Source organism: Chinchilla lanigera, unplaced genomic scaffold, assembly GCF_000276665.1.
Source record: "Chinchilla lanigera isolate Chin_1 unplaced genomic scaffold, ChiLan1.0 scaffold00068, whole genome shotgun sequence".
Classification (NCBI taxonomy): Eukaryota; Metazoa; Chordata; class Mammalia; order Rodentia; family Chinchillidae; genus Chinchilla; species Chinchilla lanigera.
In genome coordinates this window covers 10654826-10682398 of record NW_004955469.1, presented here as the reverse complement: position 1 = coordinate 10682398, position 27573 = coordinate 10654826, and the positions used below count along the sequence as shown (strand labels likewise).

General features: G+C 35.3%; 1 protein-coding gene and 1 long non-coding RNA gene across 4 annotated transcripts; one reads left to right on the top strand and one right to left on the bottom strand.

Annotated features, from left to right (window-relative positions):
• Ppp1cb (protein phosphatase 1, catalytic subunit, beta isozyme) lies at positions 1-25370 on the bottom strand. Of its 2 annotated transcripts, none has more exons than XM_005400536.2 (8): positions 25289-25370; positions 19412-19543; positions 17291-17521; positions 14291-14395; positions 12043-12114; positions 7415-7566; positions 4773-4907; positions 1-2257 (listed from the first exon to the last, which is right to left on the bottom strand). In XM_005400536.2, exons 1-8 carry the CDS (start codon positions 25359-25361, stop codon positions 2153-2155), a joined length of 1005 nt encoding a protein of 334 aa, XP_005400593.1. In that variant the 5' UTR covers positions 25362-25370; the 3' UTR covers positions 1-2152. The 2 variants fall into 2 exon arrangements, with proteins under 2 accessions (XP_005400593.1, XP_013378072.1); XM_013522618.1 differs by lacking the exon at positions 25289-25370 and adding an exon at positions 24095-24125.
• On the top strand, positions 2264-27573 carry LOC102016044. Of its 2 annotated transcripts, none has more exons than XR_263450.1 (4): positions 2264-2666; positions 17756-17986; positions 22192-22324; positions 27494-27573. It is a non-coding gene; the product is annotated as an uncharacterized LOC102016044 (long non-coding RNA). The 2 variants fall into 2 exon arrangements; XR_001236977.1 differs by lacking the exon at positions 2264-2666 and adding an exon at positions 6733-6760.

Genomic DNA, 27573 nt, shown 5'->3' with positions numbered 1-27573 from the left:
TTTAAATTTAATAACCGATACCCATTTACTTAGTTGATTATTTTTTCATAGTATTGACTTCAATTTTCACAAAAATACAGTCAGCAGGTTTCAGATTAATGTGGATTAACTGATACTGAAACTAATAAAGATTGCCCTTTACCTGTCAAAGGCTGATTTTCTAGACTTCAATGACTCCTAAAATAATACATCTAAAATTCTATTAGACATTGCTTAATTTATACTCCAATCAGGAAATACACAATCACATTAGGATAAAAGTGTACGCAATCTAATACAGATACAATTCATGAACACCTTCAGAAAATAATCCAAAGCATGTCAAAATGTTTAAATGTTTCATTGTTTAAAAAAAAAAACTGAACAAAATAATCAGCCAGGCTTCATATCAATTAGACAACTTTTACTAAATGAGAAAACTACATTTAAAATGTGCTTTAAAACAAAATGGAATTAGAAAAAAAAAGACATAGGCATTTTAAAGAACTTTTGCACTGTGCTGAAAATCAAATATTTCTTGCAGTAATACAATGCGCCAATCCATAAAATGTAAATTAACAGAATTCTCAAATTATTGTTTTCAAAGACAGTATTAAGGTCAAGAATTTCACAGCTATGGTAGCACATAGAAGGGCATTATAAATACGATGTCCATCCCTATGAAGCTTACAAATTTGACAATGCTCAATAAAAAATTTTAGAATTCCATCCAATAGTGTCATATCTAAGAATCACAAATCTGTGTCCTAGAAGTTCTCCTAAAATCTTTATGTTGACTTCTCTACTCCTTGCCATTTGTTAATGCTAACCTTGAGGGAGAAGAACCTTAAGGAGAGGGAGAGTGAGAGTGAGAGGGAGAGGGAGAGGGGAAAGAGAGACGGGGGCGGGGGGACAGAGAGCAGAAAAAGAAATGCAATAAACTCTTGATCATGTACAGAAATTATTGCTACTATCGTTCACTACAAAGCGTATCTATACAATATCATATGACTTTTGATAATGAAAAATCAGAATAAAAATCTTTAGTGACACAGCCTTACAACTGTATACAACATTCACATGGCAATATTAGATAGTGAAGCACCCAATACCCATGGTGACAAACTGTCTCACTGATCAGAATTCATTAAATATATCCTTCGTAGAGGGAGGAAAAAAAGTGTCAGCTTTCCAAGGCTTGTCAAAAAAGGATTCTCATGTTCTGTGGATCTAAAAACAAACAAACAACAACAAAAACCCAAAAAACAAAATCGATGCAGGTGAAGGTGTTACCAGAAAGTTAAGCATGCCAAAAGGTGTTTCGTGCGAATTAAAACCTAAAGCCAAGGTACCACATAATCACATTACCAACTAGTTGGGTAATACTATATAGCATTATCTTCAGTTAAATGAAATGCTACTGCACAATAGAGCATCAATAAGTTAAAAATTAGAGTGCACAAATCCAAATCAGTGGCAGTTTTTGTAAAAAGCAAAATGTTCACTATTAGCTGTAAAGTTTGCCCAGTCAAACTGATTAAAATCACTGGATTGGACTGTCTGCATATTTTTTAGAATTATCAATCTTGAGAATTCCTTTTTCCTGTAATGAGGCATAAGTTGTCTTAGTAAGATCGAAAAGGTACATAAGTAGATAAGCAAAGGAAAGTAACAGTTGGTGAATTGAATACCTTTAAAGCTCTTCCTATATTTCACTTTTAAAAATGTTCACGGAAAAAAATTAAAATAGTTGCCATTATTCTAGCAAAAACAAACAGAACAAAACAAGCTCAAAATAATTAAACAACCAAGCAACACTAAAACCACATTACACAGATGGATCATCATGCTTTCATCTGGTTTAACTATCACATCTAGTTTAACTGGGATGCTGTTCAACTTTAAAAATTTAGATATGCGAAGGTGTAACTTTAATGAATAATTTTGAATTTGGATTTAATTTTATTGAATATTATAACAGTATACTTATTACAATACAGTGTAGCACATCTTTCTATTAGAAAAAAATTTAAGATCCTTTACCCGTCTCCTTAAGTTAAAGGTGTGACATCATAAAGGGTGTCAAATGGCTGGATGGTTTTACAGTGCACACTTATATATTATGAAGTATGTCCTTAACAAATCTGATGGTTTCTTTGTAGGATTCCTTTCTTCACCTTTTCTTCGGTGGATTAGCTGTTCGAGGTGGAGTGACAGGGCGTCCAGAATTCAGTCCACCGTACTGGTACTTAGCTTTCTTTTCAGATGGTTTCAGTATCTTAAAGTAAATTTTTTGTAATAAACAAGGTTATTCTTTCAATAAACGGCATAAATTATAAAAGTGCGATAAAAAGGCAGATCAAACCAGCAAAAGTCCACAAATGTCACATTTAAAGAATGTGCAGCAAGGGCTGAGATGTAGTTCAGTGGCAGAGCACATACTTAGTATAAACAAGGCCAAAAGGTTCAATCTCCCAACAGTGACAAAAATGGTGCAAAATATTTGATAACTTATCATTCCAACAACCTTTCAAAAACTAGAGTACATCACCCCTATGAACTACTCAATCCTTAAATGTATTTTTTCCCCCCTAAATTAGTTGTATCTCTATCATGAGGAAAAGAAAAGTGGCTTAAGAGTCAAAAAACCTAGGATCTCATCTTAACTGTGGCATTTATTTAACTGGGTAAGTAATCTGTAAGTCATGAATTCTTCAGAAATTTTTTCTATGTATAAAGAGGAATTAAAAAGAAAAAACCTTCCCAAATAGCTTTATCCACGTATTTTCCATGCTATAAAGTCCATTTATTTACATACATATGAATGATCTATCAATCTACTATGGATCTATCAATCTACCATGTATCTGAGGGTAACTATCTTATTTCATCTATCCATCCAATCCATCCAACTATTTGAGGTAGGGTCTCGCCATGTAGTTCAGGGCTGGTCTTGAGCTCACTACATAGCTCAGGCTGGCCTCAGACTCAGTGATCCTCCCACCTCAGCCTCTCAAGTACTGGGATTTTAAATTTTAGAACGTTTTTGTCCACCCTCGAAAGAAACCTTGTTCTTAGTAGCAGTCACTCTCCATCTTTCCACAATTACTCCAAATATTAGCAGTTACCTATCTACTTTATGGCTCAGTAGGTCTGCCAATTCTGGACATTTCCTGTAACTGCCATCATATGACTTTGGTGACTGGCTTCTTCCACTTATGTTTGCAAAGCTCTCCCATGTTGTAGCACATATGAATACTTCATTCATTCTTTATTGCTAAAGTATACTCTACTATGAATATGCCACATTTTTAAAAAATTTAATCTTTCAGATGGGCTTTGGGGTTGTTTCTGCTTTTTGGTCATTATCAATAATGCCTCTATAAATCATTCAATCACAGTATTTTGTGTGGACCTATGTTTTCATTTCTCTAGGAGTGGCACTGCTGGATCACATAATTGTTTTGTTGAAGAGTTCAACTTTTCCAAAGCAGTTGTACCAATCTACATTTCTATCATCAATGTATAAAGTTTAGAGTTATATTCTATATCCTTGCAAACAGTTGTTATAGTGTGACTATTTTTAATGGCTGTAGACCTTTATATACATTATAAACAGATAATGCTATGATTTTGTAAGAAAAACGTATAGAAAGATATATGAAGTATTCTGTAAATGGGGGTCTGGACACAGCAGTACCAGTGCTTGCTCAGCATGTTCAAGCATCATCAAACCCTGGGTTTGATCTTTTGTGTCTTTAGTGATGCTCTTGTGGCTGCCTCAAAGTCCATATCTTCAAAATGTTCACCTTTCATGCTCGTTTTGACTTTGGGTAAGAGCCATATGTTGCAAAGTGCCAAACTCAGTGAATGAGGTGGATGAGCTTGCCTTTCCGTTTGACAGTACTTGGCAGCCATGTTCACTGTATTTTTGATTGCACCTCATAAAGACTGCTTCCGAAAGTCACAAAAACAAATGAAACAGGTGTGCTTGAAGCAAAGGGAAGGGGTCCTCTGCGGGGAATTAATGGTATGTCTTTTACTATAATAAATAAACATTTGCCATATACTTTAATCATATTCCATAAAGAGTATCAGCTGGCCCTGCATATCCATGCATCTGAGAATTCAACCAACTGTGGACTGAAAATATTTGAGAGAAAAATGTACTGGTACTATACATGTACCGACTTTTTTCCTTGTCATTATTATCTTGAACAACCTATACAGCATACACATTGTGTTAGGCATGCTGTTCTGTTGAGATGATTTAAAGCATACAGGACAATGTATATAAGCTATATGCAAACACTATGCTGCTTTATATATGGGATTTAAACATCTCTGGATTTTGGTGAAGGATATAACATTCATAAACACATGATTTGTAAACATACAAAAGATATAGCTAGTGCCTTTTCAAAATGTAACTGTTTCTGTTTTTCTAAACAGGCACTTTTAAGATTTGGAAAGTTTTGGGCTGGGGATTTAGCTCAGTGGCACAGTGCCTGCCTGGCAGGCGCAAGGTCGTGAGTTCAATTCCTGGTACTGGAGAAAAACCAAAAAAACCAAAAAAAAAAAAAAAAAAAAAGATTTGGAAAGTTTTTCCTTAAGTAAATATTCTACTTTATTTTTATCTGATTTTATACTATAATCTGGTCCCCAATCTATCCCATCATCCATCCTGTAAAAACAAAACTCTAAATTGTGCTTAAGGAAAGACTGCACATCTAAAAGAAAAATTATTCTGTCCAAAGCTTTACACTTCCAGCTAGTATAAATTTATTTATTACCTGAAATGAACACATCAAAGTTTCATCCACACTCATCATTCCACCAGCATTGTCAAATTCGCCACAGTAATTTGGTGCTGAAAATAGGGTTACCAATTGTCGTTTAGCAAAAAATTCATACCCATCTTCCACCACCTGTAGAAAGAAATGTTAAAAGTAAAAAATAGATAATTCTCAACCATCTATACTAATTGGAATTAATTAGTAATTGTAGCAAAGGTCTAAAAATTCCTCTTTGTCTAGGAAGCTGTAATTTTTATTCTTACATTGCTTAGAATATTAAAATTGATGTACGGTTCTGTAATAGCAGAAATGTAGTTAAATGGAATAATAAATTTGTTGTTATAAAAAAACCTTAAAAAGTACACCATTTTCAAGGTTCCCCATGAGACAAAAAGAACATATGCTAATAGGTACAGCAAGCACAAGGAGTTAGGATACCAAGTATTTCTTTGACAATAATAGTGTAATCCAACTGTGGAATTCTTAACTAAATGAACAACAATGAAAACTACACTTTGCAAAGAGCTTTTATTCTTGCTTTATATTTTTAAACTGTTAGTATATTAAAACACTGAAATACTGACAAACAATGAAAAAATTACTCAATTATACAGCTCCTATTTTTTTTTGAGGCTGGCAGGGGCTTAGTATGCAGTCTGGGCTGGCCTCAAACTCATGGCTATTTTCCTGCCTCAGCCTCCTGAGTGCTGGGATTACAGGTGTGCACCCTCAAGCCTGGCCAGATCATACTCTTTAAATTAGCTGTCAGACCAAATTTTTACATTATTCTTTTCCTTATGGAGTTATAATTAACAATTTCCAAAATTTGTGGTCACCTAAGTGATTTAAATAATTTATGTTTCTCAGCTCCACAGATGTGAGAGGCAGGTAATAATATGTAAGCATGACTATTTTTTGAAGCCTATTTTAGGTATCCTTTGGCAAGCAAAATTATACTGTTTGTGAATGAAACACAGCACCTCCAAAATCATTTATTTTTAAAATTAGTTTCTATCAGTATTGGGAACACTGACTCTTAAAATTTACCTCACAGTACAATTAGATAGTAACCTTTTCAGTCAAGACTGTGGTTGCTTTACCTACCCTCACCTGCAAAGTGTTTGGCTCTTAGAAATGTTTCTGTTTTGCTTATTGATTTTTTTCCAACTTTAAAAAAAAGAGTTTTTGAATTTTGTTTCCTATTATGTCTTAAATTTAGAGACAACATAATTAAACAGAGTAGTGTTTTGGAGATTTCTGGAAAAGACCATGGAAACTAAGGTAGCTCAATAATATACTTTTTAAAATAATCATTTGTATGTGAAAAGACCAGTGAATGAAGATCCTGGTTGAAAAAACCATGTGGGAACTTCAGTTAGGAAACTTAGCAACTCTGACCTGGTATCTAGCAGAAGACTTAATTATCAAATCATAAATATGAAGCTTACTGGTAAAGAAGCATGTGAGATATAAAATGCAGAGAAATAACTATTCACTTTGATCACTTAGGATCACACAGAGGTAAAATATGCTGGCCATACTGGCTCATGCCTGTAATCCCTGCAGGAGGACCACAAATTTAAGGTCAGTGTGCACAACTTAGTGAAAATTCTGCCTTAAATTTGAAAAACAAAACAAGGCAGAGGATGCAGCTGAGTAGTAGAGCACTTGCCAAGCTGCACAAGGCCCTGGCTTCAGACCTCAGTAACACACACGAGGCAGAAGTAGTCAAGGGTCATGGGGAGGGAGTAAAGTCTCAGAGAAAAGGTAATTACTGTGAACTTAAGTTAGTAAATTTTACTTTAACATAAAATAGCCAAGAATCTTAAATATGCTTATAAATTTCAAAAACACAGTAACCTCCAAAATGGTGATGTTTACAAATGTCTTGCAGCTGGGCATGGTGGCACACGCCTGTAATCCCAGCACTTGGGAGGCTGAGGCAGGAGGATCGTTGTGAGTTCAAGACCAGCCTGGGATACAAAGTGAGTTCAAGGCCAGCCTGAACTGCATACTGAGACTGTCTCCAAAAAAAAAAAAAAAAAGGGCAAAAGAAAAGTAAAAAAAGAAATGTCCTGCAATCAGTGTATCTTATACTGATTATTTTTGGCTTATGTTTTACAAAGCATGAGCACTTTATATATTGAGTATAATATTTGCAAAAAATGGACATCCTTCACACCTAACAATGATTTTGTCACAGCTGAAATAATTAATAATGACATCCTGATATAATACCTACAACTCAATAAAATTCCTCAACTATACTACAAATTTCTTACAGCATAGTTTGTTCTGATTAAAAAAAAAATCCACACATTATGGATGTGAAACACATAATAACACATAAACTATCTAGATCACGCCTAAAAACTTCAGCAAAACACTGACTTTAGAACATTGGTAGGCTTCTACCACACTATACTATAAAAATATATTCTGTTGAAATACTACATTGCATATGGCAAGAAAAGAGTAAGTCACTGATTACGAGTGCAAGGCCCAGGTTCCGGCTCGCCTCTCACTGCTTTCCTTGTACAAATCAGTTTTGCTTTCTAAGATCCCAGTTTCCTCAAAAATAATATGGGAGGGCTGTACGAAGTTAACAATAAAATATCCAAGAGTCTTATGTTTCATACCTGATGAGCTCGACAAATCAAATCTAAATCATGACGATTCAGAAATTTACTAACTACATCAGCTCCAAAAGTGAAGGAAACACCACGATCATTTTCTCCCCAACCTTGTACATCCTTATCTGGATCAGACCACAGCAAATCACAAAGCAAACCTGCAGGGTACATAAACAGAACAATCAAAAACAAAATAAAATGTACATAATAAAGTCTATCTATATCCCATTCTACTACTTCTGCCCTCTTACTCTTTAATAATAATCTTGCCCCTAGGTACCCCAATGTATCTGTCTTTCCCATTCTTTGTTAAAGCAACCAGACAAATATAAGCTTGCCTGGCCTCTTAAGGCAGTACTTTTCAATGCTTTCTCATATAACAAATATATGCACAGTACTCTCAGCACAACACGTAAATCCTTTGTATACAGTTTCTCCATTTAAATAGCTAATTGATCCAGCAGCACTTCCTGAGTAGTTAGTTTATCCTTTTCTTCTACAGCTACACTATTTCTGAGCATCACAGTCTATTCTATTCATCCTTCAGCCACTAACATATTAGAGTTTTCAAATAAGTCTTTATATTTGGTAGGGCTAGAATCCCCATTTATTTCCTCTTCTGGGTTGTCCTGGTTACTTTAAATTCTTTGTTCTTCCAAATAAACGTTAGAATCAGCTTGTCTAAGTAAGTCCATAAAAAACTCAACTGCAATTCCGCTGGAACTGCATTTTATCTACAGGTCGATTTGAGGAAAGAAAACATTTTCTACTGAGGCCTGAAGGATTAAAAAAAAAAAAAAGGTGGAGGAACAAATCAGACTAAATCCTTGATTTTAGTAGTGTTTTGGGCTTAGGAAAAGAGATCAGGACTAGTAAGATTTATCTGGTATCTTCATTATATTAATAAAAGAAATCTCCGGAAGGACTTAGATCATCTTGTGAATAGAAAGACCAGTAAATGAACTTTAAAGACTCCAACATGTAATAGGCAGGCAGAAGAGGGAGAATGAGAAAAAATTACTGAGGAGGAACACTCAAGTCAAAGGGAAGAGGTTAGCATAATAATGATATGGTGAAAGGGGAAAGAACTGTCAATACATAGGAAGTGACAAACTTTTAAGTACCAAAAACAAGTGGAGTAGAACAAAGACCGAAAATGTGGCACTTTTCATTATACATTTAGACCTTAACAAAAGCAAATTCTTGATGGTTGAAAAGTGAGTAGGTAAATATTAAACTGTAGTGAGGGGCTGGGGATTTAGCTCAGTGGCAAAGCGCCTGCCTGGCAAGGGCAAGGTTGTGAGTTCAATTCCTAGTACTGGAAGAAAACAACAACAACAAAAAAAAAAACCAAAAAAACTGTAGTGAGATGGAGAGAGTACTGAGATTGAACTATAGTGGCTAAAGAAATATATTTTATAGAATGAGATTAAAGATTTTTTTTTTTAAATGAATTCATAAACTTCCTAATATAGCTTAGAAGCAAAGGAGATTTTAATTTTCAGTTACAGTATAAACTTGTCTTCATAGAATTACTGAAAATTCTTCAATTGCGGCAATGTACCCTTAATTTCTATCACTGATTATTTCCTAAACTGCTTTAAGAAATACACCAGCACATGCAAAATCTACTGTGACTGTCTCAATTCCTGAGCCCTTTCTGGCTGAAGATGACTCAATTATGTACCCAGATGTCTATGAAGTTTATACTTTTCAGTTTCTTTTCAAAGATGAAGAACTGAGCAGATAGCCCAGGGATTAATTATCTATAATTTCACTGTGACAATACTATGTCAAATTAGAATGCAGGGCTTATTGTTTTGGAAATATGATAGTTGGGATAGATTAAAAGTCAATTCTGTCACCTCAAAACTGATTTACAGAAATACAAATTTATATATAAATATATTTCTATACAAATGTACAAAATATGAATGTATATCAGCTTTTTAAAATGCTACTTTAAATATCACTTCTACTTGATTTAAACATACTTAGTAATTATATTCAAAGTTTATGTCAAAACTCCTGCTTTCTCCTCTTGTGTAACTGACAGAAGTTATATTACTTAAGTTATAAAGCAATTTATTTAAACATGCAGATTTGAGACGTCTTACTATTATCAGGGGATTAAACAACTACAGTGTAGATAGCCATGAACATTTAGAGTGGTATCATAAAGCTTTCAGTACACCAAGCAAAACATTCCAATGACACTTGGAAATAAGCAACCAAATAAATGTTCTTAGCTCAATTTAGAATTTCAGTCCTGTTTTCCTCAGTACTGGTACATAAATATTTTTATAAACACTTTTCAGAATTTTAATCTTAAGAATGGAAAATGACCTTAGTCATCATCCAGTCTATTATTTATTTCATGAGTAACTGATCTCCAACAGAAAGGGGCCATCATCTTGTCAGGAAGTTATAGGGCATATTTTCATATGTAGTATATTAATAATAAATAACAGGATTGAGTCCCTATATCACTTCAGACAATTCCTAGTATGAATATATTCAAATTTGCTGAGGACCAGTAAATACTATATATAAAGGGTTGATCTGATGATACACACAGACAATTTAATATGAAAAGGTAATTTTGTATTAAAAAGTCTTTGGCAGAAGTTGGATGTACTGATGCATGCCTGTAATCCCAGCACTCAGGAGGCTAAGGCTGGGCTACACAGTAGTTCAAAGTCAGCCTGAACAACCTAGGGAGACTCTGTCTACAAAACAGTCTTTTGCAGAGAGAAAGGAAGGACAGTTTTATTTAGGTCCATGTTTTTAATAATGTGAAGGTATGACATAGTAAGTGTATTTTGTCTTTGTTCCCATTTTGTCCTGGCATACCCTTGCAATTTCTTCAAAGACAAGAGTATCTTCTGTTATTTGTAACAAGACCCTTTCTACCACAACTGGCTCTATGGTAATGAGGTGATTCACCCTGGGATCTCTAGAAAGCTTCGGGATAGGATATGGTCACCAGAAACATTAAATGTGAAAGTTTTATAAAAAAGACTTTTGAACACTGAGAATTCCAGGAGGTTCCAGGTTGGTGAACCACCTTATGTTAGGAAGGAGGCATACCCAAAGAGGGTACCAAAGCTCTGAGTTAGCTGCCCCAGTAACCTCCCAGGGTCCATCTCTTCTATTTGACTATTCCTGAGTTCTACCCTTTTAACGAGCAAGTTAGTTACTGAAGAAAAAGATTATGGAAACTTCTGAATTCATAGTGAGCTGGACAGAAGTGTAAGTTACCTGGGGATGGCACTTGCAGTTGGCATCTGAAATGAAATGGGAGCAGCCTTGTGGGCTGAGCCCTTAACCTGTGAAGTCTGTGCTAAATCTGGGAGTTAGCATCAGAACTGAACTGCATACCCAGGTGGTATTGGAGAACTGGCTGTGGTTTGGGAAAATCACATACATCTAGTGTCGGAAACCACAGAGAAATTAATGTCTTAAGCAAACACTAAGTGGAGCAACTCAACTATATTTAATCCAGCAGGTCTTTGTGGCATTTTATATGAATGCCATAATTAGATACTTTAGTACCTACATGCTATTCAAATATAAATAACATCATTTAAAACAGATAAATAACATCATTTTTAAACAGAAAAGTTAGGCTAAGTGGCAATGGTGTCTATCATTTATTTGTAAAGTTACATTAGGCTCATTTATTATTAATTAATAATTATATTATTATATAATTAATACAGCATTTTATCCTCAACTGGTACTTAGTTTTTCTACAATTGCTTAACTTCTGTTTTGACTTATTAACAACTTCAGAGTTGTTCTGAATGTCTGGATAGTTAATTTGCTTAAGTTTTCCACAAAATTTCACACACAATTTTCGTAAAATTGACCACAGGACTCTAGAGCCTTAAGAGTTCTAAAAATATGAAATATAGATGATGCAGAAAATAAAAAATCTACATAATTTACAAGAAAGCACCTCAGAGGGAGGAAAGGAAAAGAAAAGAGGTTATTTAATTTAAAATCTCTTTGCCGGGGATATAGCTCAGCGGCACAAACACCTGCCTGGCAAGTGCAAAGCCTGGAGTTCAATTCCTAGTACCAAAAAAAAAAAAAAATTTTACAATCTCTTGACTAATTTAACAGGCGTCTGAAGGACATAACAAATGTCAGTATGAATGGAGGAATTTAGAAAGATAGGAAAGTAGCTGGGCATGGTGGTGCATGCATGTAATCCCAGCACTTAGGAGGCTGAGACAAGAGGACTATTCCAAGTTCAAGGCCAGCCTGGGCTACAAAATGAGCTGAAGGCCAGCCTGAACTGCATAGTGAGACACTGTCTCAAAAAGACCAAAAAGAAAAAAAAAAAAAAAAAATCAGAAAGTAAGAAGAATCCACAGTTAAGATCTTTGTATATGTAACAAAGTAAGTTTGACAGAATCACATTTTGGTTATATAAAATTTAATAGTTCTGCACTCTGGAGAATGATTAGTGAGAAGAAAAATATTCTGTACTACAAATAATCTGTAGTTATCTTATTAAATATAAAGAAAGGTTTATTTAGTAAACCAAACCCACTTTCAATAAATAAATTAGGTTCAAATATGCCAACATTTTACATGGAACAATTAATTTTTCTCTATATACTTGCCTGTATCAGGGACATCAGTAGGTCTCATAATTCTCCGAATCTGCTCCATAGACTGCAGGTCTGGTGACAGTCCTGTTAATAAAAATAGGTGATATAATCCTGATATTTTACAGAACATTATGATCATGTTGTCTTCTCTATTTTCTCTATCAAGAAAATGTCATCCTGTTCTGTTTCAAAAGATTTCCCAAAGAAAGACCCCCATTATTCTCCTTCCCATTCTTTCCTGTCCTTCATATAAACATACAGTACTCAGGTGCAATACTTCCTACTGCTTTTGTATTTTGTTACCGCTTCATGTAAAACATTTCACTTCCAAGTCAGAATGTCTCAGTTGGTCTCCTAAGAATATTTTCTCACACTCCCCTCCAACATGCCCATTACTTTATGACAGCATTAAACTGTTGATTAGAGGGATAAACAAGAAAAAGAACATGAATATGCTTTAGAACATTTAAAGTGCTACATATATATGAGCTATTATTACTTGAGAGGTAATCCAAGTATCAAAGAATACAGTTAAACATTGCCATTCTGTACATTTCTGTTTCTATTCTTAGCTATACTAATGTGTAAGAACTACAACTCCTTAAATGTTTACCATCTACTGGAAAATGCTTCAAATAATACACTGACTTATGTTCTGTTAGAGAATAAACGACTTACTACCTCAGGCCTAATTAAGTGCATATATCTTTTCAGTGTTTTTTCATTTTAGTTCTCTGCATTTATTAATGGCGAAAGTAATTTTCTTATATTACTTTCATTAAGTTACTTCTCTACACAAAAATTCGACATCGTTACTGTAACATTCAATAAAGTCTTCTTGCTCACTATTCAAATTTCTATAATCTGATCTCATCATTCCCCAATATGTACTTGATAGTCTAGTCTAGTTGGATCAGGCCCCACATATTCTCTAGGGAATGTACATACTGTCTCATGTTCTTTTCATTTCTCTAACGTCTACTTATCCCTTAAAATTCATGTCTCTACCAATACTTGGAAGGCTGAAGCAGGAGGATCACCTTGATTTGGAGGCCAGCCTAGGCTACACAATGAGTTCAAGGCCAGCCTGAACCACATAGCAAGACTCTGTCTAAATAAAAAAAAAAAAAAAAGCAAGCCTCCATAAACACACCCAACAATTCTCTCTCCCTTTCCTGACTTCTCATAATTGCTGTTTCTAGAAGTGCTGTCACAACTAAATCATAACTAAGTTGTATTTCTCAGTGCAGCTATCTGGCTATTTACTTTTATCTATCCATCCATCCATCCACCCACTCACTCATTTATTTTGAGATGGGGTCTCACTATGCAGTTCAGGCTGGCCGTGAACTCACAGTAATCCTCTTGCCTCAACTTCCCAAGTGCTAGGATTACAGGCATGTGCCACCACATCCAGCAGCTACATATATATATATTTTATCAAAGGGTTTTTACATGCTTGAAGACCATCAGATCATACACTAAATATTGTCATGGCATCTAGCCAAGTGCCAGACACATGGTAATTTTTCAAATACACTTTATTTATTTATGCTCATTTCACAAGTCATATAAAATAACTATTCTAGAAAAAAAATTTTTTTTTACACTTCTGAGGCAGGGTCAAGGTCAGGCTAGCATAAACTTGTGGTGATCCTCCTGCCTCAGCCTACCATTCACAGGTATGCACCATTAAGTCCAGCTACAAAAACTAAGACTAAAGCTGACATACTGCACAAAGCCTAGTGCTCTTAAAATATATACAAATTGAAAAGGTATTTATTACAGACAGGAAGACAATGATTTTGTCATTTTCACTGATAGCAGGACTGTCTTTTTTGTCAAAATTTAAGGCATGGGCTACATATGTAGCCCAGTGGTAGTGTATGTTTGCCTACTATGTATGAGGCATTCCAAAAACAAAACAAAACAAACTGAGACAAAGGGAAGATATTAAAACTCTAGCTATGGCTTGAGAAATTCCTTAAAGACAAATGTCAAATTGCCACTGTTTCCCAAGAGCATCTTAATTATAGGCCTTACCAGGAATGGTGGTGCCTGCCTATAACCCAGCACTTCTGAGCGGCTCAGGCAGGAGAACTGCCCTGAGTGCGGCCAGCCTGGACTACATAGTGAGTTCAACGCAAGCTTGAACTACATACATAGTAAGACCATCTCATAAATTGAATGAATGAATGAATGGTCTTTTATGAGTAATAGAAGAATAGTAAGAAAAACTTATAAGGCAAATTTATTCTACCTCCATGACAACAGAAGATCTTCTCATCCACAATGGCAGCTATAGGCAGACAGTTAAAACAATCAGTGAAGGTCTTCCACAATTTAATATTAAATCTTCGTTTGCCTACAAAAAGAACCGGCAAATAGAATTTACAAATTTAAAATTGTTCTCATTAGCTATTATGAATTACTTCAACTTTCTTTTGTGTGCTTAACTAGCATTTGTTTTCTTTAAGTAAATTAAGTTGTAAGAATTTACTGTATGGACTGGGAATGTAGCTCAGTGCTTGCTTAGCATATTTGTGGCCCTGGATTTGAACCCCAAAAGCACCAAAAAATTTTATTAAAAAAGTGTGGGCATACTAGCTGGCACTTCTAAAGGCAGCACTCAAAAGGCTGAGCCAGGAAGATCACTGAGTTTGAGGCCAGTATGGACTATACAATGAGGATCCTGTTTCAAAAACCAAAAAGGAAATAAACAATCAGCACTTTCAGTAGAGTTACAAAGAGCTCAAAGATTGCGGTATGCGTTTTTTTTTGTTTTTTTTTCCGGTACCGGGAATCGAACTCACGACCTTGTGCTTGCCAGGCAGGTGCTGTGCCACTGAGCTAAATCCCCAGCCCCTGTGGTATGTATTTTATGCAACAAATGCTTCAAGCAATTTTGTCTTTTAAGATCACTATTTTTTAAAATTAATTAATTAATTTTATATTTTTTGGTATGGGGAATCAAACTCAGGACTTTGTACTTGCCAGGCAGGTACTGTGCTGCTGAGCTATATCCCTGGCTTTCTTTTTTATTTTAAAGAGGAAAAAAAATTTCAGAACAAAATAGGAGAGTAACAATGGTTAATACATTGCATATTGTTATCTTTTAGTTACTCAGAGAACAAGATATTGGCATTTAACTGTCCAAATAATATTAGCACAAACCTTTCTTTTCAATGAACTAAGAGAAATTAACAGTGTAACTATCTTGTATGTGTACATGTGTGGATATACATATATATATAAAATATGTTTTTTTTTTACTTTTCCCTCCCTGCTTTTCTTTTCCTCATCCCAGTTTCTCCTTCCTTTGAACAGTTTTTTCTCATTTTAAAGTATCTACTGTACATTTTGGATCTTATTTACTCTTTCAGCTTCTCACACTAGGGAGTTAAGACCACTATTATAAAGCAATCCTGAAATAATCTAATAAGCGATTGTTTTTCCTTCATGTACACTAACTATCTAGCCAAATAAATGAGCAGAACTAAAAGGTGTACCGTTGGAGACTGTCTTTTTGAACTCTAATGCATTTAGTAATGCACTAAAAATTTACTGCCAAGATTTCACTTTTGAGCGATTTACAACTTGGCAGTATAGCAAGTAAAAAGGCACCAAGGCTGCAATTTTCTTGTAGCCTAGCTTAAATAGCTACAACAAAGACAACCTGAAACGTATGTTCACCTTTTTAAGAGTTACTAGGTTTTCCTGATTTGGCATTAAGCTCAACTATACTAAGTCAGGGGATGAATGAAAGATACAAGTACTAATTTCTTATGCCTTTATGACACAGCCTGCCTCTTAATGACTAAGTACAACTCAAAGCACTGTTTACAAGCTGCTCTCCCATGCACTAATTCAGACTGATGTCATTTCTACAATATTCATACTCCTATTTATAACCTTTAAGAATGTACTGTAACTTCAAAAAAATGAATATACTGTAGCTATACTCTGATGTACTGTTAAGAAGATGATTAATTAGTTTCATGTACTTCAACCTACTTTTTCTCTATGGGTCTGATTTAAACAATTCTAACTACATACTACATCATAGCAAGGAGGATGAAGAAAAGAAAAAAACAGTTAAGATGTGTTATGTGCATGTACCAACTCCCGAGCCAAGCATGCACGTCTGTAATCCCAGCACTTGGGAGGCTGAGGCAGGAGGATCACCATGAATTCGAGGCCAACCATGGGCTACATAGTAAGTTCAAGTCCAGCCCTGTCTCAAAAAAACAAATGTACCAATTCCCCATGATAAATGTAACTTATGTACTGTGAAAATGTATTATTAAAAAAATTTTTTAAAAAGCAAACAAAAATACAATATACAATTACATAGAGTAATTCCCATTAGAACATATACTCCATGAGAACAGAAATCACCTGTCTTGAGTACTGCCACATTCCTAGTGTTCAAAAGTGACTGGCATATATACCACATCTTCAAACATGTTTCAAATCTTACATGAACTAAAGACAGACAAGTTTGACTAGGACTCTACCACATGTAAAGATGGACAAAACAAAGGTAGATTCTAAAAGGAAATTCCACAGTAAAAAAGGATAAATTTAATTAGAAAAATCAGTATAAATGATTCTAAATTATAACTAATAGAATAAGCTCATTCCCATATGGGAGCTAACAAAACTAGAAGACCAGTTTAAATGTAGTAGGATAATTTGATCAACTCTGACTTTAAATAGTCTTAGTAGAAAACCAGAAGCCAATCTATAATGACATCTATTTTACTCAGATATTTTTACTAGGCAAACTAATTAAAATATAGCTCTTCAGCCAACTAAGCTGCAGTCAATCTGAAACAAAGGGGGCTGGGGATTTAGCTCAGCGGCACAGCACCTGCCTGGCAAGCAGGAGGTCGTGAGTTCGATTCCCGGTACTGGAAAAAACCAAACCAAAACCAAACCAAACCAAACCAAAACAACCTGAAACAAAAAGATTAAGGAGATCCCAGCAAGCCAAATAGTAATAATGTGTTCCCCACTTTCAAGTTTCTCTTCCCAGACATCTGCCTAGGGGTCATATTTTTTAAAAATTACTGAATGTAAAGGACTCTTTTGTTTTTTTTTCTCCGGTACCGGGAACTGAACTCATGACCTTGTGCTTGCCAGGCAGGCGCTTTGCCGCTGAGCTAAATCCCCAGCCCCGTAAAGGACTCTTTTGAATTAAAAAATTATTAGGTAATGTCTTCATCAATTACTTTTCTAAGTTTTTATTTTTACTTACATTCATCATAGAATCCATAAATGCGATTGATGCTAGCACATTCATGGTTTCCTCTTAAGAGAAAGAAGTTCTCCGGATATTTGATTTTATAAGCCAACAGCAAACAAATGGTTTCCAAAGACTGCTTTCCTCTGTCCACATAATCTCCTAAGAAAAGATAGTTGGCTTCTGGTGGGAAACCTCCATATTCAAATAATCTCAGCAAATCTGTATACTGTCCATGAATATCTCCTAAAATAGAAAAAGGCAGTTTAGAAAAACCAGTTACTGTTGTAAGCAACTTCTGTGAAATGGCTCCTAATGCTTACAAACCATTACACAATCCCCTCCCCTTAAGTGTGGGCCTAGTGACTTTCTTCTAACAAATCAGGCACAACAGAAGGGAGACTGGCTGTACCTTCAAAAATTAGGTTTTAAAAGACCGTGATTTTTGCCTGGCTTACATTCTCACACCTTCTTCCACAGTTGCTGATAATGCCAGCTATCTTACAGAAAAGCCCATGTAGCAAAGAACTGAGGGAGGTTCTGGCCAAGAGTTCATGTGGAACTGTGGTCCTTACTACGTCAGATTGTAAGGAACTGAAACTCATCTGTGGGCCTTCAGATGGCTACACCCCCAGTTCAAACTTTGATTGGACCCAGATCCAGGAGACCCAGCAAAGCTGTGCCCAAATTCCACACAGAAATTATGAAATGGTAAATTAATGTTTTTGTTTAGCATATAAGTTTTGGGCAATTTTTTAATACAACAACCATAATTAATACAGTTACTCTTATGGTAGTTCAACTTAGGTTGTACTCTGTTATGCCAAAAAGCAACGACTAAGAAATATGTGTATAAGTAACTTGTATTATGGTCAAGTTATTTCTATGTCACATTTAACAGAGTTATCTTCGTAAGAGTACAAATGGTCTCTAAGTTAAAATGGCTGGACTTAGGATTTTCAACTTCATGATTGTGAGACAGCCCAATGTAGTCAGCAGGAACTATACTCCGAATTTTGACCTTTTCTTGGGATATCAATATGTGGTACAATACTCGTGTGATACTGGGCATGACGGTAAATGACTGATACAAGTTGTTAAGTTATCCTTTTGGTATGTTAGGTGAATTATGTTTTAAATTATACCTTTAATTTATAATGGGTATACTGGGGCATAACCCATAGTAAGTGAGGGGCATTTGTATTTCAATTTTAAGGTCATCCATAAATCAATATATTCGCATCATTTAAATTCACAAAAAGGTGTGACCATTTCCACGAAATTCTAAACTCCTCTCTCTTACTTAAAGACAATACTTTATGCTACATTACTTAGCATGCAAGAAGTCCTAATCCATTCAACAAACATTATTTATCTTGTAATTGCTGGGTTATGTGCAAAAGCACACTAAATACCCAATTTAATAAAACACAAAGAGAATTAAAAAGTATTTAAGAAGCACACTAAGCACTTGAAAATTACAGTGTGAATGCCAATCACCAAGAAATATGCAGGAAGAATTTCTGCATTATTTAATCACAAGCCAATATGATACACTACATTTTTTCTTGTTATAACAATGTGATGACCACTCAACTTAAGGCCATACATTTTTAAGTTTGGTCAAAATCCATTTTAGGACTTAAATACAATCACCACAAAGTAAAAAGACCAAAGATACTGTCACACTGATTCTTAAAATTTTGTATGTTTTTCTAACAATGCACTGGAATCTCCATTTTTCCATATCCTTAAAGACACTAAATACCAATCTTTGGCTTTTTTGTAATCTAGAGTTAGGAATTTCAACTGATTATTTGTGAAGCTGAGGCCCTTGTGTTTAATGGTTATTTTAATTTCTTCTAAGACCTACCTCTTCTTAGTTTTTGTTCTTGCTGTATTGTCATTTCTAGGAATTATTAATGAACAATCTTTTTATATGTTGTAATACAGCAAATATTTTCTTTTTAATCATTTTTATAAAAGTTTCAAATTTTGTATACTTTTATTTAATAAAACCTATGAATGTTCTGCTATACAAAATTAGAATAAATTTTCTTTAAATCATCCTCATTATAAATATGGGAGGAAAAACATGATTCAAAGAACTGTTTCCAACTTTACCCATTTACCTACCACAAATTTTCAGTGGTGCCTCCAATTCCAAAAGAATAGGCTGGCTGAGAAAGATCTCACGAGACTTAATACATAAGCCCCGAACTTCTGCTTCAGTCATCTGCACAATTTTTCCTGGACGACATCCTCGTACTATAAACAATGAATAAAATGGTCAGGTTTTCTAAAACTTATCCATAAAAATAATTTTTTTTAAAGGAGTCATATCTGCATTTTGAAGGTTAGAAAAGTCAAACAGGTCACAAATTCCCCTACTGGATCCAGCAGTTAATCTATCTTCTATCTCCAACAGTGCTGGTTTCTGATGATGCTCCTCAAGTCTGCTGCCAATGAAATGTAGGGTTATTCTTTGCTCTCTAGGGGCCAACTTGAGGCCTACCAGCCCAAGAGACCTGAAAGGTTTCAGGGACAGCAGCCTTGAGGGTCTGGTCTGCGCTCATCAAAACAAGTCTGGCATCTAGTAGGAAAGCACAACAGCATCACTTTGAATCAGTGGCTATAAAAAACAACTGGTCATGGTGGTGCACACCTGTAACTCCAGCACCCTGGGAGGCTGAGGCGAAAGGATTACAAGTTCCAGTCCTGCCTGGGTAACTTAGTGGACCATATATCAAAACAAACTAACTGGCTGGGTATGTAACTTCAGTGTGAAGGCCCTGGGTTAAATCTCCAGTGTGTATGTGGGGGGTGGTTTAAAAAGTAGCTGCTAGTTAAGTGCTTTAGCTTCATAACCTTCCCTGGAATTTTATTAGCATCTCCAGGAATTTTAGCAACAACCACCTCCATTTGCTGATTTAACCACCCCCTCAACATAATGTGTAACCATTTCCTTCCATCATTATCTCTACTGGCTCATTTCATCTCATCTTTTAATATACTTGAAAGCTGTAAATCTTAACTGACATAGTGCTTGCCTCGCAAGTGTGAGATCCTGCGTTCAATTCCTGGTATCTCCCCCCCCACACACACACACACAAAAAAAAAAATCAACAAAAAAAATTTCACAGAAAATGCATTTAAAAAGAAAACAGGCTCTCTTTCTACAGCTCCCTACTACTTCCCATTTATAATTAAGCACACTGGGGCTGGGGATTTAGCTCAGCGGCACAGCGCCTGCGTGGCAAGTGCAAGGTCGTGAGTTCGATTCCTGGTACTGGGGAAAAAAAAACCAAACCCAAAAAAATTAAGCACACATATTTTTTATTACAAATTGCTACAATTCTTTTGTCAGGTTAATGATATAGGCTTGTTAAAAGTTAGGCCTTTATATACAAAGGCTGCACAACTCTCTCTCTCTCTGTATATACATATATTTATTGTTTTCTGAGGCAGTATTTCACTATGCAGTTGAACAGACTGGCCTTGAACTCACTTTGTAGCCCTTGCTGGTTTCGAACTCATAGCAATCCTCCTGCCTCAGCCTCCCAATTGCATATATTGTATACTGCCCATGAATATCTCCTAAAATACAAAAAGGTGCCACCACACTCAGCTCAATTAATATATTAACATACAAACAACAAGGATATTAAAGAAAAGACAATATACACATAGGCTTTAGCAAATTTGCCAGTCAATAAGACTATCCCTGAAATTCAAACCGACAATCAGCAAAACTAGCTCTCAAAAATTACCTACTTCTGAACCTAAGACCAAAAAGGAAATTTAGCTTAATACCTTCTACTATGCTCCTGAAATACTAGCCAGTCTTAGATTCAGGAACAAGTCTTAATCTTGGGATTAGTATTAAGTGGGTGGAAGTTTAAGGGGGCAAGGGATGTTTTCATCTTGAAGGATTAAAGATCCCTGGTTGCTTTCAGATAACAAATACAAATCTACAAGTTATTATTCATTAAAGTTATTAAACCATTCAACAAGTACTTGAGAGCGACTGTGTATGAGTTGTTAGAGATACAGACAAGATTTATTTGAAATGTTCAAAGCTAGGCACAGTGTCCACTTGTAATCTCAGCTACTTGGGAGGCAGAGGTAGGAAGACTGCAAACTCAAGGCCAGCCTGAGCAATATAGCAAGACTTTATCTCTTAAAAAAAAAATTCACAATTTATACTCTTATTCCATAGTAATGAAGTTTAGTTGTGGCTTGATGGCACTAATTAGTCAAAAGGCTAATGAGGGTCACTTCAATGTGTTGACTTAAATTGACCAAACTGGGCTAGGGATTTAGCTCAGTGGCATAAGTGACTGCCTGGCAAGCACAAGGTCCTGAGTTCAATTCCTAATACCTCTCCCCCAAAACAACCAGATCTAAACTGACCAAATTATAATGGTGAATATTTTACCTTAAATGTCTTATTATTTTCTTCATAAATTATGTGTTTAATTTTTACCAAGTGAATAATTATGTAACTCTAACATTTTTAGAGGTATACAATACTAGTTTAGTTATGCACAAAAACTAAAATTTACCAAATAGAACCTACTGCATAAAAATTACATTCCATTAATTCTAAAATGTACTTTTTCCTCATTAATATCTCTGAAATTGTGCCATACCTTGCAAATGCTTATGATTACAACTGGCAGTGGCCTTTACTCTCTTGGTGGCACATAAAACTGCAAATCCTAATTAATCATACCTTAAGAGTTTGATGAAATCCTTTTAGAGAAGCTAAAGGTTCTTTCAAATGTTAAGCTTTTGGCAAGTGAATAAATATTATAAATGCATAGGCCAAACGTGTAGTGAAATCAAGTAGCCATGTCAGAGTAATTCCAATTGTTTTTCTAATTTAAAAATCATGCTCTCTTATGTACTTCCAGATTTCAAAAAGCACTTCAAATTTCTTGGTTATCTGAAAAAAGAAATCAGCCACCCTTCTGCATATATGAGGCAACTAGACTGCTATCACAATATTCACAAGAGACTTCAACATTTGGATTAGTGAGTCTACACGTAAGTGTCTCATTGGATTAAGAAAATATTATAAATCTGCATACTTCATTAGGTGCAAAGCATTTCACACCAGTCATTTCATTCTGTCCCTTTCATATCCCAGGAATGAGAAAGGGAAGTCATTATCTCTACTGTACAATGAAAGTATGAGATTAAATAATTTTGCTTAAAATTGTAACATCAATTCAAACATTACAAGACTGGCAGAAATGAAAAGCAGCAGAAAGGATTCAGAATCAAAGTCTTCTAAGTCAAAGGAAGTATTCTTTCCACTTTGCCATATAAAACTTTGAGATAAAAAATTTCCTGGAAAAAATTTTAGCCTATAACATACTATTACTAAGCACAAACTTTTGAGGCTTTATGTACAAGCAGTATACTACCATTACATGTATGAATCAAAGAATTTTCAACTACTCTACACTTAAGTAACCACCCAGATTAAGATACAGAATGGTAGTAGAAAGAGAGAGGTACACCTGTAATGGCAGCAGTCTGGGAAGTGCAGGCAGAAGGATCTCAAGCCCACCCTGGGCAATTCAGTGACTTAGGTCCTATCCCAAAATAAGAAAGAAAATGGGCTGGGGATGAAACTCAGGGCAAAGACCCAGGGTTCAATCCTCAGCACTGGAAAAAGAAAAAAGTATAGCATTCTTTGGGGAGGTTATGAGTATTTACACACTCTGCTCTTGGGTATGTCTAATAACATAAGAATAGAACTAAAGAGTCACAGAGAAGACTTAGTTTTATTTAGCACACAGCATGGGTTTTCTAAAGTAGCTACGCTAATTTACACCTTTTAAGTCTTTTGTTCATTCTTTAAAACTAGACTGACTTTTCCCCAACTTTTAAAGCGGTCTTGTTAAACAGGAATTCTTTATTTTACTGAACCTACAATCTTATCTTTGTCTTCTATAAAGATTATTTCATGTTTCCTTTTAGATGCTTATTGTTTTTGTTTTTGTTTTTTTAGGAAATTAACAATGCTTGTTGTATTACATATTGATATCTTCAAAGTGGTTTCTCATGAAAACAGAGACAGGCAATATTGATCAGTCAAGGACTCATTGACAGTTTCTTTCAGCAAAGAAATAGAAGACAGTAGAACAACTATGTTAACTATCCTATATATACATATATACAAAATTTCTCCTTCTTTCCCTTCTCTTTTCCCACATACCAGTTGCCCTTTACCCTTGAGTGTTTTCCTATCATTTTAGATGCTTATTGTTTTAGACCACTTCCTATAATGCCTCTCAAATTAGTCTGCCTCAGGTAAAAAGTCAAGATTATCCTTTTCTCCACTGAACTACTGTGGCAATTTTGTAGAAAAACCATCCAGGCATGGTGGCGCATGCCTGTAATCCCAGCACTCAAGAGGCTGAGGCAGGAGGATCGTTGCGAGTTCGAGACCAGCCTGGGCTGCAAAGTGAGCTCAAGGCCAGCCTGAACTGCATAGCAAGACCCTGTCTCAAAAAGACCAAAAAGAAGGAAAAAAAAGAAAAAAAAAAATCAAGTGACTGCACTCAAATGGATCTGTTTTTGGACACTATGTTTTAGTTTTCTCGTTGCTGAGACAAAATACCCATCACCTAAGGTTAAAAGGGGAAAGGTTAATTTGGTTTACAGTTTGCGGAGGTTCAGTCCATAATTGGCTAGCTCTAAGGCAGAGTGGCTCATGGCAGAGGGGCCTGGGCAGAGAACATTTCATTGCACGCTGAAGACAGCAAAAGCAAACAAGGGCAAGACAAACCTCTTTCTGTCCCTTACATTGTATCCAGGCGACCAGGATTATGGCAGTGCCAAACCAATCAGTGGATTGATTTAGTAGTAATTACACACCCTTAACCCCAGCATCACAACACTACATCAGCCACCTCTGAAAAAACCCATCTATGACCTCATTAGGCTTTGTGAGGATATCTAGACCCAAAGCATGACACTGTAACTGGCTTGTGTCTATCCACCCTGATTCCAAACTTATGGAAGTTTTTATTGGAAGATAGACTGAGTCTAGGAAGAATTGACATCCTGATAATATCAAGCCTTCAAATTCATGGACTTTGTATCTCTTCTTTTACTTTAACTGTCACTTATTTCAGTGCTGTTTTGGAGGGGCCTGCTATTATAAACATGTTTTCTACAGAAATATAACTGATTTGTATATACTGACCCAATACAGTATTCTAACCGTTTGCAGTTTTCTTTGGCAACTATATGATCATATAGTTTATGAAAACAATTTTAATACTTTTCCAATCTTTGAATCTTTTGTTTTTTTCTTTTTGAATCACTGAGGATCATCAGGACAATGCTGAATAAAGTGATGCTTTTTATCCCCCATCTTGTTCTTGAATTGGGAAAAAACATTCAATACTTCACCACTAAGAAAGATACTGTTAGTTTTGTTCATTTCATCATCTTTAGAAAAATTAGTCTCTATTCCTAATTTACTAAGAATTTTTGTCATTATGAGGCATTAAAATTTAGGAAACATTATTTCTTACTTAAAGGGATAATCATATGTCTTCACCCCTCTATTTTATGTGTCTTATCTTGACCTTTCCCTTTCCTTTCTTTTCCTTCTTTCTTTAGGGGAAAGGGAAGAGGGTTGAGGCAGTGGGGATTGAACCTCGGGCCTTCACACTGTGATACATCTTCAGCCCCTTCTTTGAGACAACCTTACACTAAGTTGCTAAATTTGTCCAAGCTGGGCTCCTTACAATGCACTCCTGCCTTGGGCTTCCAGAGTGCTTGGGGATTACATGCATGCAGTAGGAGGCCTGGCTTAACTGATTTCTCAGTGTTGAGGTAAGCCCTGGAGCCCTAGATTCAACAAGTTTATAACTTACTACCAGTATCTTTCTAATATACAGTAGGATTCAATTTAGTAATATTTTGCTCAGGATTTTTGTGGCCATATTCATAAGATATTCATTGGCCAGTCATCTGCCATTTACTCACCAAATTTTGGTTTAAGGGCTGCGCTGGCTTCATAAAACAAGTTGGGAAGTGTTATTTCTTCTTTCATCTCCATAAGATACTCCTTAAGATACTTCTTTTTGCTACGTAGTTCAGGCTGGACTTGAACCTATTATGTAACCCAGGCTGGCCTCCTACTCACAGTGATCCTCTTGCCTCAGCCTCTAGAGTGCTGAGATTACAGGCATGTGCCACCATGCCCAGCATAATTTCTTTATATGTTTTAGGTCATTGGTGAAACCATCCAAACTTGGAATTTTCTTTCCTTTTTTTAAATTTTAAAAATTAAAAAACTGACAAAATAACAATGAAGACAAAATCAGAACAACTCAAAAACAACAAAAATGATACATGACCTTAAAACAAAATGATAGAAATTTACAATGGTTGCTATATGGAATTTTCTTTTTGAAAGGTGTTTCAACACAAATTGACTTTCTTTCACAGATGTAACTATTCAAGAATTTTTCCTGTTTAGCCAAGAAGAATCTATCACCTAGCAAAAAAAAAAATACATATATATCACCTAAATTATTAGCATTATTTTTTTTTCTTTAAAAAATGTTACTTTTCTCTGAACAATTTGAGAACAGATCACATAAACCAAGTCCTTTTACCCCTTCATACACCAGTATGTACTTCCTAAAAATATTTTCCTTTATAGTCACAATACAAGTTATCAGGCCTCAGGAACTTAGCACTGTTATAAATATTTAAAAGAACCACTACAAGTCAATCAACTCTTTGAATCCTGTCCTCTATAAAATTCTTCCTTCTCGTGAAAAATTACATACTGCATATTCCACCTCTTTTAGCCTCCTTTATCTTTACTAATATCAGTGATTTGTTTTTAACTTTTTTGGGTAGTCGTTCTGGGGGTTGGGGATCGAACTTAAAGAGTTTTTCTAATGACCTACCATATGTCCCCAGCCCTTTTATTCTTTTGAGACAATTTCTCACTAAGTTACTAAATTGCTCAAGCTGGTCTTAGACTTGTGATTTTCCTGCTTCATACTCCCAGAAGGCTGGAATTCCCTGTTAGTCTTTCTAGAGGTTTAAAATTTTATCAATATTTCATGATATTATTTTTAAAAATATATACTGTCTTTTCTTTCTTTTCTCTCACTTAGTGGTTGCTCTAAGGATTAGAAATACCTTTTGTATATATTTTAAACCCCATGAGGCAAAATAATTATTTTGGTTTTTTGAGACAGCATCTCCCTGTGTATTTCAGGCTGGCCTTGAATTCACTGTGATCCTCCTCTGAGTGCTGAGATTATAGGCATGTGCCACCATGCCCAGCTCTGAAATTATTATTTGAAAGTCCAAGTTAATTTATATTTGTTGACATTTATCCTTATTGTTGCCAATTTCTTTCTACACTTCTCTACTTAGTGTCCTTTTTTTTTAAATTTTAAAAAATACTAACAACTTTAGCATTAGCATTTTCTAGTGCCAGGGTATTAGCAAATCACATTACCTTAGCATTAGTTTGTATTCTGCATTCACTTGTGGAGGGTATGTGCATTAGATTTAGAACTCTAAATCAGCATCACTGTTTCTTTTACTAACTTTTTTTTTTTTTTGTCTTTTTGAGACAGGGTCTCGCTATGCAATTCAGGCTAGCCTTGAACTCACTTTGTAGCCCAGGCTGGTCTCGAATTTGCAACGATCTGCCTGCCTCAGCCTCCTGAGTGTTGGGATTACAGGCGTGAGCCACAATGCCAGGCTCTTTTAGTGTTTTTAAAAAGATCATTCTATACTTTTCTGTAGTTTCTGGGGATAGACCAGCCATTATTCCTACTACTGTTCTCTAAAGGTAATGACTCTCCTCTAGTAGTTTTTACACTTTTCTCTCTTTTTAGTCAGTTAAGTCTGATTGGCTTCAATATGGTTTCCCTTGTATTTTTCCTGCCTGGAGTTCAGTTTATTCTGTGTTTTCATCTCTTTCTCTGGTTTGGAAATGTACTGTTTCTCACTATTCCCTCTATCCAACTACATATCATATTTCCTCCCTTTCTGAGATTCCTATCATGTATAAGCCTTTCCAGTAGTCCCACATATCTCTCATACTCTCTTCTCTATTTTTTCTTTCTCGGCACCGGATAATTTCTACTCAACTTTCCCTCCATAGTACATTATTCTGCTGTTTTGCTGATAAATCTAACAATTCTTTTTTTTTTTTAGGTGTAGAGTATCCATGTCTCTGATAAAATTCATCTTCCTCATTGTCATGAACATATTAAAGTCCATGCCTGAATAACTAA